Source organism: Lepisma saccharinum, assembly GCF_977018435.1.
Source record: "Lepisma saccharinum chromosome 12 unlocalized genomic scaffold, izLepSacc3.1 SUPER_12_unloc_1, whole genome shotgun sequence".
Taxonomy (NCBI): domain Eukaryota; kingdom Metazoa; phylum Arthropoda; class Insecta; order Zygentoma; family Lepismatidae; genus Lepisma; species Lepisma saccharinum.
Window position 1 is genome coordinate 15,442,267 of NW_028142891.1, and position 12,715 is coordinate 15,454,981.

Here is a 12,715-nt window from a genome sequence, read left to right on the forward strand (position 1 = left end):
AGTACGCCTTCAATTTTTTAGCATTGTGAGAACAAAAAAGTTTTTTGGTGTTTTCCAAACGACCACTCTCTTAATAATTCTATAAATAAAAAACTTGTGGTGCAATCATGATGGAATTTTAATGTGTAACAAGCAGAAAGATTTTAAACAGAATTCTTAATTTTCAGTTGTTGTTTTTTTAATCGGTCAAAAAGATTATTGTCAATTTTACAAAGCAACTTTTTCTTAGTATTGGATAGTCCTACAAATATGATCTTAGTCTTGTTTTGAATCTCTTCCAAAACCCCTTTTTGTTTTGTTTTCATGCCGATAAGAAATTGAAGGCAAACTAAAAAAAATTGTTACCATAGATGAACACGGAATTGAATAAGCTAAATTTTGATGAAATTTTGTTAATTTTTAATTAAAGTCCAAACTCGAGTAAATTTTTAATCTGACAGTAAGTTGCTGGTCACTTCCAGTGCACATCAGATATACAAATTTCCATAAGTGTAATTGTTTTTCATTCCTTGCATAGTAGTTTTTTCTCGATGTCTCCTTGTAAATGCCAAATACCCAATGTTAAAAGCGCATCTCTTTGGCTCAAAAAAAAAAATTAAAACGATGCAGGGACATAAATATACCAAAACATTGTCCACCCAAAAATATGTACACCCTGTTGAAAAAGTATTTGAAGCAAATCTGTGCCCAATAAAAAAGCCTGCACATATTTTTTTTCCTAAAAAAAACAACTTATTTACAATCCACTTCATTCGGCTGTAGGTTTTGTCCTTCATGGCTTATAGTCATGCAATTTTATGAGACCAAAGAAACTCTTTTCAGGTCGGAAGATGGAATATCTGGAATCTTCTAGGTCCTTCAAATAAACTGTATCACCCTGTTTCAGCAGAAGAGCAGATCCCGTGTAGCAGGAGTTCTCCTTGTCAATAGAATGCGATGTGTGGGTCATCGTTGTGCATTGCAAAACTGGCATGTCGTTCACATTGACAACATAGCCATTGATGTCATGTGCATCAACGTAGAAAATCTGGAGAAGAATGAAAACAGATGTTGTAGTGCCATAACAAATGTTAAAGTAATTTATGTAACTTCACAGTAATATTCATAAAAAAGTACTTTTAACATTAAAAATTAAAATTACTAATTTTGCCTGTAGTATTATATGGATGTGAAACTTGGTCCCTTACATTAAAAAAGGAACATGAGTTAAGAGTATTTGAAAATAAAATCCTTAGGAAAATATTTGGACCTAAAAGGGATGAGGAGACAGGTGAGTGCAGAAGGTTACATAATTTAGAACTGCATAATTTGTATTCATTTCTAGATTATTATTAGAATAATTAAATGAAGAGACTTAGACAATGTGGCACAAATGGGAGAGGAAAGAAGAGTTTACAGAATTCTTGTTGGGAAACCTGATGGTAAGAGACCTGTAGGAAGGCCAAGACAAAGATGAATGAACCTAAAATTATACATATTTCACATATATTATTTCAGTTAAAGTAATTTATGTTAATTATTAAAAGGACTTTGCAGGAACACCATCATTTCAAACTGAATGAGTGTTTCTTAAGAGGGAAACATTATTATGGTAGAAAGCATGCCTCACTTGCCCGTACCTGGAAAAAATACTAGTGGACATCCATTACTACTACTACTACTACTAAGATAAACCACCCAAAGTTCACCAGTGCTCCCAAGTTCACCACCTGTGATTTTCGGAAAGATACCAGATTTAGCCAAAAGATAGCAGCATGAACTTGTGCTTCATATAACGTAGAAGAAGCATCACCAATATTGCTTGGCTCAAGATGTTCACCAATTGTTGATGATACTACAGTTACTCCGTAAGTATCTGTTTCATATAACCGAATCAGTTATGTATGCAGACAGTGTGATATAATAATTTTAAAGTGCATTTTGTGTACTTTCTGAGAATATTATTGATATTAATTTCCTTTAGCCCTGTCCAACTGTTTGATGATGTTGTTAAATGCTGCCCCTGTTCCTGATTTCATCACTACAGCTTGCGCCAAGATGATAACTTAATTGTAATTGAAAAACTAGTATTCATTTTGAACGCCATGGATGAAAGTGCTCCACGAAAAAAGTACTCTAACTGGGTGAAAGAAAATCTGGAGAAGTCTTAGTCTTGATTAAAAGGAAGAAAGATTTTTTCATTGGGTGTTGATTACAGCTATCGTATCTAATATAGTTATTTCTTGTAACAAATTTGCATATTTTAACCAAGTCTTTTTCAGCACAGAAATATATTACATTAATGAACTACTTTTAACGTACATATTTTTTTCAGTAAACAACATGAACATAAGTGGCGAACTTAGGAAACACATGTACCCTAACTTCACCAATTACAGCCCTTCATTTTTTTATTTTTGTACGAGAAAGGGAAGCATGTTTCTTGCAATCTTTTTTTAGATCCTAAGACATTATCATTGTTATGCTATTTTTTTATTCCCATAAGATGTTTATGTGTCTCTTGAAAAGTATTATTTTAGAGTGGTGAACTTTGGGTGACCTACCTTAATTCTTTTAAGGTAGGTCGCCCAAATTTCACCACTCTAAAATAATACTTTTCAAGAGACACTTGATGGCTTTAAACGTGGGAACATTGTCAGTTGATCATAATTGATACGCTGAAAACGACGTTGTACAAGTGTTACAGACTTCAGCTCGGCGAAAGCAAGCACACAGAAAACCTTCTTTTGTCGAGTTCACATTGCTTGCTACTGGCGCTTTTGGGCTCGCCGCAAATAATGCATTGCCGTGCTTTGCGAAACAATGTGGTTATGCGCATGCCTATGTGTGGAGTAACCACACAGAAGAAAACCTTTTGAGTTACTCTATTTGTAGAACTAAACTCTGAAGAAATATCTCAAATACATCTCAAGTTATGAATTTTTCTCTTATTGGACGTTTCAGCGGGACACACTGTATAATGATTCTTAAACATCTTTAGCCCTACATTATGTAGAAGTAAAATAAAATAAGGTGAAAATTAAAACATGTTAGCAAAACCATACTTGCATCTCACAGATACAGGGCGATCGATTGCGTTAATTTTCCAGGTGCTACCACACTGGCTTATGCAGGATTTTTATTTTGGGAGGGGTTGGAAATACAAAATAAAATATTTCATAGTTATTACTGAGTCGATACAATATCATTTTGAGCCAATATCTACACCGTTAGCTGTTTGAAAATTGTTATAACACTGATTAACTGATTAACAAAAAAATAATTTCGGTGGATATCTTGGTATCCAACACGCGTTCTAAGACAATTGAAACATGCTGATTCAAAATATGCAAACCATTTGTCTGTAACACCCACCATTCTTGAGATATACAACATCAACCATTTATATATGTTTAACATTGTATCAACGCAAACAACTCACAGACATAGGTTTCACTAGAGCACTTTTTGTTACATAGAGTACTATTGAACATGGCTTTAGCTAAGAAAATAATGCAAATGCATCACATAACACATATACTATATAGTAACATCTAGTTGAAGGTATAATACACATATAAAATACATACATATAGAAAATACTTCCTTAATTTAAGGTGTTTGGTTTGAATTTCTTGGCTGTAGAGTTGCGTTTGTGCTGAGCATTTGACATCTCACGCTGAAGCGTCCAACAGTAGTCAGCCTACATTGCTCCACTTCAACGACACTGATAGCGTGATTCCATCACCGAAAATGTTCACCATGTTCGTCGCTGACGGAACCTAGGTCCTCGGGGAAGAAGTCAAGATGTGAGTCGAAGAGATGAATTTTGAAGGACATGTTGCAACCCAACTGTCTTCTGTACGCACTAATGCACTTCTGCACAACATTCACATAGTCAGCAGATTTATAATTTCCAAGGAAATTGGCTAGGACTGACTTGAATGCCACCCATGCATCTCTTTCAGTGCCACCCACTAAGTCTTGGAAGTGGCTGTCAGCAATGATCTTCCTTATTTGTGGACCTATGAACACACCTTCTTTCACTTTCGCATAACTCAACTCCGGAAACTTCTTGCACAGGTACCGAAAAGCCTCTGAGTCGTGGTCTAGTGCCTTCACGAAATTCTTCGAGTCCCAGCTTCAAATGAAGCGGTGGCATGGTAAATTTTTCACTCTCAACCAACGGCACACGAAGGACGTTTTTACTTCATGGCTGGATTCTATCTCTGATCAGCCAATTCTTCTTTATGTAGTGGGGTGTAAGGGGTTCTCCTTTCATGTAGTGCACCCAATAGTCAACCTCACTTCCGCGTAGTACACCCTGGACTGCAGACTAACGTGGCTCTGGCAACTGGCCCCATGGCCAGTATCATTTTGTTTGTGTTGTCCTGTGTTTTGTCCTTATTTGTGCTGAGTGCTCCTTTACAGCCTCAGCTTTTAACGAAAGTCATAAGATTTTAATATTTTATATTTTATGCTTTTAGTTATGCAACGTTAGAGTTGTTATTTGTAACGATAAGGGGTTGGACCCCGAATAATGTGACGGGTGCAAAATAGCCTTATTGCTGATGCCCCCAAAATTTTAAATTCAAATTCAAATTCAATTCTTTATGTAGTGGTGCTTCCTATCTCTGCTATCCCACTCGCAGATGAAGCAGCAGTACTTCTTCGCCTTCCTTATTCAACCGTGCAAGTTGCGTGCACATGTCAAACATATGAACTGTGGTGTCCACGACTTACCACTATCTACCTTCGAATCAAAGTATAGTTCATATGCTTTCTTCAGAAACTTTGTAAAAGTCTTCCGATGGGATTTCTGTTAGATAGCCGCACACATAGTAAAACAGATCTGGTGAAATTATGCAACCTCTGGATGCCATAATCTACTGTCACTCAAAATAAAAAAGAAACAAATGAAAGTATAGTAATGGGATCTCGAAAATATTTCGACGTATTACATTAAGTATAACCGTGTACACAAACGACGAAAAAAATTTCGGTGTTGCACGAAAAATTACTAAAAACGACGAAATTTTTTTTGAGGAACGGTATTCCATGAAAAATAAAATTTTGTCGATATCTTCAAAACCTGACGTGATAATGCAAAATGGTTTTTAGATTTGAAATCAGCATGAAAAACTGCATTAGAAAATGTCAACATCATGACAGATATCTACGGCTTGTTTATCAGTGTAATTAAAAGTTTTTCAAAATATTAACTATTGCCAATTATATGCATTAATTCATTAGAGTTTTGTTTTAGAACATGCAAGATTTTACATCAGAATATTAAAATGTCTTATGTAATCAGAAAGTACAGTTTTTCCACACAATAATGGTGCAAAATTAATGCAAACTTGCCTCCTCGATGGCATGGTCTTAACGTCATCACCTTGGCATCAAGGGGTCCGAGATTCGATCCCACTTTAAACTGTAGGTCCAGTCCCAATTAACCTTCTGTGCATAAAGTAGACTTAAAACACAAAATCAAACAAATCAATTAACAGAATTCCTCATAATTTCCAAGAAGAGTATTGGCTGGTATCTGTAAATAAGATCTAACCGATACTTTCCGATACCGATACCACTGGTTAAATTTAAATATGGTGATCGGGGCTTATTTAAAGAGGGTTTTCAGTTAGCACTTTGGTTCTTCCTGAGTTCTTTACTGCGTTCATTTAAAAATTGTGATTTTCTCAAGATTTCGAGAATGGCTGCAGCCCCATCAGCTCCCACCCTGCATATGCCAGTGGCGACCGATGAAGGGCTAAACAAGCAAGGGCATTCTGTGTTGTACAGACAGACTGAAAAATATTACCTGTGCATAGAAGAAATACACTCCACCTTCCCTGATAGTAAGGATGCCACGGTGAAGATGGAATTTGCTTACAGAGCTCCAACTGGTGGGCGACCAGTCCCTGAAGATCATGTCAGGATGCCTCAGCCTTCCGTTTCCTGAAGAGAACAAACATAAGAATTGATGATGGTATCTCCCAGCAACATTAATTTCTGCCTAAAATGAAATACCTATTACACATTTTACCTTAGTGGTTTCCAACAACTTGTCATTCTTCTAGTAAAGCCCTTATCACACGGAACTGGATTTCTAGTTGGAATGCTCTAGTTGACGCTGGACTGGCTACCCATTTGCTAGTTTTCGCCTCACACGGTACTTGTTATACCGTACTTGTCGATAGTCTTTCGTTCCCATAATGGCGGCCGCGCGAGATGTAAGCAACGTATCACTTCACACTTTTAAAATACGATAACTATCCAACCGAGAGGAATATCGCATCGCATTAAATGGTTTTAGGTAGAGTAGAACGGCGCTGATAAAATACGTACTTTACAACGTTTACTATACACGTATGGAAGAATATTTTAGCTTTTTCAATTGTAAACATGCCTTTCGTGTTGTATGCACTCGGAAGCCACAGACAAAAAAAGGCTACTTTACAAACTCTCAGAATATCTTCACATGGCCAAACTTTGCTCTGATTGGCTGTTCCACAGAATCTAGTCGAAGAAGTTAGTAGAAATTAGAACATGTCCTATTCCTCAAAACCAGTCAAGCAGTCAGCCAGGCGGCCATGATTACTACCCAGAAAGTCAGTTCATCGCCAACTAGGGCATTCCAACTAGAAATCCAGTTCCGTGTGATAGGGGCTTTACTGCATCTAACTTGCTTCCTGTCCTTTCTGGAGTTACACTGGCCTGTGTTCTAGAACCTCCCTTATTCATATTATTCATTGGCGACCTTGCTGATCTTGTCACAGCTCCCTCTAGTAATTATCTTCTTTTTGCAGATGACTACCATTTTCAGAGAAATTCTCCACTTCCAAGGATACTCATTTACTATAGAATGATAAAACATTTACTTCCTGGTGCCTGACATGGGAGCTTACATTACATCCTGAAAAATATACAAGTCTCACCATCTCTCTCAAGAAGAACAAGTCATCTTACTCCATCTCTGGTGGTAATAACATCAAATCAGTATCCTCTCACAAAAATCTTGGCATTGTCAAAAGAAGCCCCTAGTATGATAGTTGTACTTACTGGAAAATAGATCATTATTTATTATACGAGCGTAATTCGTTAGATGTTTGCTCTAACTTTGCGGATAGCCGAGGGATGCTTTTCTGGTATAGCTAAATGAGCAACAGATGCTTTACGTAAGTTTCCTGTTGGGAATGCTTCCCTGAAGAAACAGTGGAAATTTTGTCACCTTGTATTCAAAGGGGCCCCAGGTTCGACACCTGGCGGTGACACTAGTGGTTCGGACCATACATACATACGTTTTACAATATTATACGTAAACTAGTGCGTAAACTCGAGTGATCTGAACGTATTGCAATTTTAAAATTTCTGAACGAATATTGTGACGAAAATAATTGTAATTCCAGAAAGTGTATGTGTATCATTCTTGTAACTATAATTTCTTGCTGGTGAGATCCTACAGGTATATACTGACAATGATCAATGCTGAACTACTGATTGCTGGTGGCACTTTTGCTTTGTCATTGTAGTGGAGAATGGATCGCTCGTTTTTGCACTGCAAGATGCATGACATTTACCTCTCTCTTACACCTGGGGTGGCGCAAATGAGGCTTTTTTTTTTTTCAGGGTGGCCTCAAACGACGTATTTTCTCCCCAAAATAGCGATGCAGCTCAATAAACGTAGCTGTTAGCCAGAATATGTTCATATATGTCAGATCAGTTTAGTTATATGGATATTAGATTTATTCTATAGTAATGAAATAAATTACGCAGATATCTATAATCTGTGATAACAAGAGCGTTTTTGCCGATTTTTTTTGACGCTGTGTTCACATTCAAAAATTTCCTCAAAATGAAGAGATGAAATGTAGCTGTAGCGAAGTTACAGCTACAGCTACAATCTTCAAAATGTAGCGCCGCTACAGCTACCGCTATAATTTTTGTAGCTAGCTACAGTAGCGACGCTACATGTAGCGCGCTACTTCCGACCACTGGGTTTACTGTATCGTTTCACCGAAATTAGTGACTCTCAGGCCCCACATTATACTTCAAGTCATTCATTTACCCAATAATAGAATATTTCTCTCCTGTCTGGTCCATGGCGTGTCCCACTCAGCTCTCTAGAATTGATTCAGTCTTGCACTTTTTCCTAGCTATAGTTCGTTACAGGGTTCCCTCATTACGCAATTTTTCAACACCACATCTCCTGTCCCATCTACACTTACAGCCTCCCTATCAGCGCCGTTTGCAGAATGACTTCAATTTTCTACACAAAATTGTCAATGGCAAAATCCGTTACAACACACTCCTCCAGTAATTCCACTTTCAAGTATCTATCCTCACAACACATAAATACAAACCTATTTTACACAAAAAATATAGACTGAACTAACTAACTCTCTAGCCTTCTTAAGAGCCCGTATCAGCGTCACTCGAAAAACGCACCGGACAGATGTCAAATTTTCTTCCTAGTCTTGCCAATATTGATTCCATTTCCCCCTTCGAACGCAAATCCATTGCATGGTAGACTTTACTGGTGGGAGGGTTGCTGTGTCGAAAGAAACAGAAGACAAGGTTCCCTGTCCGCTACTCCCCCCCCCCCCCCCGCGGGGAAGGTCAGGCTCTGACCATAATAGACCTTTCTTTTGAGCCCGAACGTTTATAACTCCGAGCCGAGAGGGTTTCTGTGACAGGACAACACATGTTCCGAGTGTCTGAAAGAAGAAAAACACACATTGACGAACATCGCAATACAACTTACATGTAATAGAGCCAAGGACTATTTAGGGGAGGCGGGGTGTCCAGGGAGTCCGAATCTTCCACGAGAGACTTACTAAAATTAAATTATGTAAATATGCTTGTTTTGTTTAGCATCTGTCGTATAATCGAGATAGGTGTATTTCCGTCAAACTTATTGTAAGGGAAGGATTACATTGGGGTCATACAACTTTGGATGACTGTATCAAAGAAGATTTATACACACCACTACCTAAGTAATATGCTTAAATATTAAATTAAGAGCTTTACTTTTCGTCAAATGGATCTAGCATCCTTTTTCGTTATTCAATAAATATTCAATTCCTTATCTGTTTCACAATCACCTTGCCAGGTCAGTTGTTTTTATACAAATTGAAGCGATCTTAACTATTCATGAGCTAGATAATGAATACGTGCTGTTATATTCCTATTCTTATGCCATCTTTTCCCATTCATGTGATAACAATATTAATTAATATTTTAATATTATTAATTTAATATTACTGTTATTTTAACTTGTTTTTATTATTAGAAGAAGGTACCAACATCATAGGCGTGCGCAGATCCTCTGATAAGGATATATTTTTATTTGTATAAAATTTAAAGTCGAGGGGACAATTGTCCCTCTGTAACCCTCTGCAAGTGATCCTGACCGTCTGGAAGAAATAATGAAGATGGACGTGAAAACTAATTCCGTCTTGAGTATCCTTTTGTCCTGCTACTAGTAGATTCTGCTAGTCTTGCTTTCTTTTAATTCAATGATTTCCGTCCAAGTTTGGAAAAAGGCATAAGCAATGCCCCCTGTCCCATTGTGGTTGCGCCATTTCCTTTTAGAGTATAATATTGTTTAATAACATCGACAATATTGCTCTCCACTAAATTTCTAGGTGAAAGTATAATAATATAGGGGCATGGAACGTCTGGAAGGGGGGCAAGGATGACCACACCTTGAAAACGAAGGTCAACCTAAAAGTATATATTTCACAAGTATAATTAGATTTCAGTCATAGTAATTTACATTAATTATTATGTAATGGGGACGCAGGAATGCGATAATTTCAAATTCAAGTGGTGTTTTTTGAGAGGACAGTACTAGTATCGGGGTAATATGCCCAATGAAAAAATACCTTTCTTGTCCCTTTGTGGAAAAATCTGCGAACGTCCGTGATTAGGGGGCAATCAACCCCCCCCCCCGCCCGTGCGCACGCCTCTGACCAACATATATGGAATAGTTTATAACATCGAGTAGCAGGATATCTCTCCTGTATGGTGCTGTAAACTAGGGAAATAATGACGATGTTTTGTAGTAGTGCATAGCTATTCACCCTGTTGCGACACATGTGCAGAAAAGGCGGAAGACATTCTTTTGTGTTTTCTGCAGTTGGTGGATTATCCTAAGTGAGATGATTTTGATGTTCTTTCTTTTCTTAACGTAATAAAAACGTGTCTTCCAACCTAAGGCGTCATGCTTTGTGCTCCGCCTGAGGATGAATTGTATGATGAAACTGATGAACGGACACTCACAAAGAGCATCCATGCCGGGATTCGAACTCCCGGATGTGCTAACCACTTCACCACGGAGGCCAGTGCTAATGCACATGAATATCAATCCAAGTTAGCCATTTGGGATCATTGGGAAAGTCGTGTAGTTAGTAAAATGTGTACTTTTAGCATTTTTGATACAATTAAAACTACTTACAGCCAATGCATATTACTCATATTGAACCGGAACGACGAATTTGTGAATTTACTACAGGACTTTTTAAACATCCGCAGATAAGGCTAATACAGTTTCTTGTTCATATCTATCATAGTTATCCTGAAATACACGTTTTCACGCAGCTTACTAGTTTCCAGATATGCTTGATTCTGTTAACTGTACACTCCTCTTATTCATAGTTGCGAACTATCTCTCCGGATCCGAGCATGCATGTGAAAAAGAACTGAATCACTCCGCCACGGGGGGCAGCTTTTCTGATTGTAGTTTGTCATTCGAGTATTTGCAATGAACATAATTGTCAGCGATGTTTTCTCAATCCTTTCATCGTTACATCGTTATTGAAAACATCCGAGAGGCAAAAATACGACATTAAGGAATTAAAAGACTAAAGAAACTAACTAACTCTTAAATGTTAATAATTAGAAAGATTATAAGTGAACCTTCCCGCCTCGGTTAGCGGTAATAATGATGCTTTGTAATCGACGGGTCACGAGTTCGATCCACGGTTAGGGACATTTAATTAAGTGGCTCGGATTCCACTATAGGCTGTAGGTTTTGTCCCGATTAGCCTCTGTGCAACTAAACATTGCAATTTAGTGCAAAAATCAGCAAGCTTGGGCAGTTTTATTCCTTGTAAGCCTAGGTCTTCATGTTAATAAATTATTATTTATGACGTTGGAAAATAATTTATGCCGAGTGGCCAATTTCTATTCCATGGAGAAGAATCAGATGTGAAACATATATAAAACTATTGGTAGTTATTTTCACTACTAATCACATCTGCCCAGTGCGAGAGCTGCAACTGTATCCATTGATTTATGTCAATGATATTGATAGTCAATGCTTTTGTCTCCTAGTGTAGGTGAATTTGCACTGAAAATATGTTTGTTCTCTCAGTGTTACCTTCACAATACAATTGGTAACATCCTCCAACTTATAAAAATTAATTTTTAACACTCGCTCCAAAAATAGTGACATGCTTTACATAGGATAATAATTGTTATCTTTTAACTTCGTAGGCATCGTATTATCATCGTTTGACCCTCCAACAACCAAACAGCAATCCCACAGCCTCTGAACACATCCACCTACCAGATAGGCAGCAGAGTATCTGTAAATTTTTTTGGCAAGTTTGGAGACTTGTGATTTAACAATTACTTAGTACGTATTAAATAATCAATGTCCGTTGTTGATCCATGCAGATCTGCAGCTGCCACCTCCAACCACGATTTTACGTACAACACGTTGCAATAATCTTGCGATCTTATAAAAGCAGGAAATGTACTTGAACATAGCAATGGCCTTGCCCTAAGGTAAGTTTTATAATGGAAAATATTACGTAAGATAGCTTCTACTTCTTTAATTTTCGATCGAAAGGCGTCTACCGTACTATAAAAATCTGGGGGCTACAGGGAGCTTAGATATGTTGTTGGGGTTTCATCCCTCCTGACCTCCTTGTAGCTCCGTCCCTGGCTGTATGTATTTCGTCCAATGAGTACAAGCTAGCAAAACTGTGAATTTCAACAAGTTTGTAGGTAATTCTGCAGCTGTTCATAAAAACAGACGTATATTATTAGTTTCTTGCTGTGGTTCACTTTCCCATTTCAGCAAAAAAGTATTCACACTCTTTGCATACGGTGAGTAAATGGGGGGGGGGGGGGGAAGGGAGAAGTTGCCCCTTAATAGCCTCACTTAGAAATTTAGTGCAGAAGAATCTAATAACAGTTCTTAAACAACATTATGCTTTTATAGAAATAAAAGTAAATACTATTTTCAAACCTACGAAAGTTCCAAGTAACTACGTAAGGAAAGGGTAGTGTATTACTTCCTATGTAATTGGACTCTCCCACTAGCAAATTTCTTATTAACACCTCCACATATTTTATTCTTTAGTTGTATTATCTGTATGTGTCTGCAGAATAAATTGCCCATATATTGCACATGAATAAATTATGTGTAGTTCTTTTGAATTTGCGGTACTAAACCACGTTTATACGTACAATAGTCTTTGAACAGCAGAGATGGAAAATAAAGCGCCAGCAGAGAACGATGGTGCCACTGAAGTTGAAATTCATCTAATAAAGTGATTTTAGATGCGTCGGGACACACACGACCCTGTTTTGTTCCCATCAATGTAATAAAAACAGTGAGATGGAATGAAGGCTTTATTTCGTCAGCTGAACTCTTATCAAGGCCCTTGCTCCCCATAATCGGAGGATCTGAGCACGCCTAAAATTCCTTATACAGAAATAGTGT

The 12,715-nt window shown here is 37.5% G+C and overlaps 1 protein-coding gene across 1 annotated transcript in view; it reads right to left on the reverse strand.

Moving 5' to 3' along the window:
- Positions 1 to 325: 325 nt before the first annotated feature.
- Positions 326 to 12,715, reverse strand: part of egr (TNF superfamily member 12 eiger) — a 122,183-nt gene continuing 109,793 nt past the window's right edge. Inside the window, exons 3-4 of the mRNA XM_083115785.1 lie at positions 5,801 to 5,937; positions 326 to 1,027 (exon numbers count right to left, since the gene is read on the reverse strand). Coding sequence (XP_082971911.1) covers positions 773 to 1,027; positions 5,801 to 5,937 — 392 coding nt within the window. The 3' untranslated portion in view covers positions 326 to 772. The remainder of the gene's footprint in view (positions 1,028 to 5,800; positions 5,938 to 12,715) is intronic.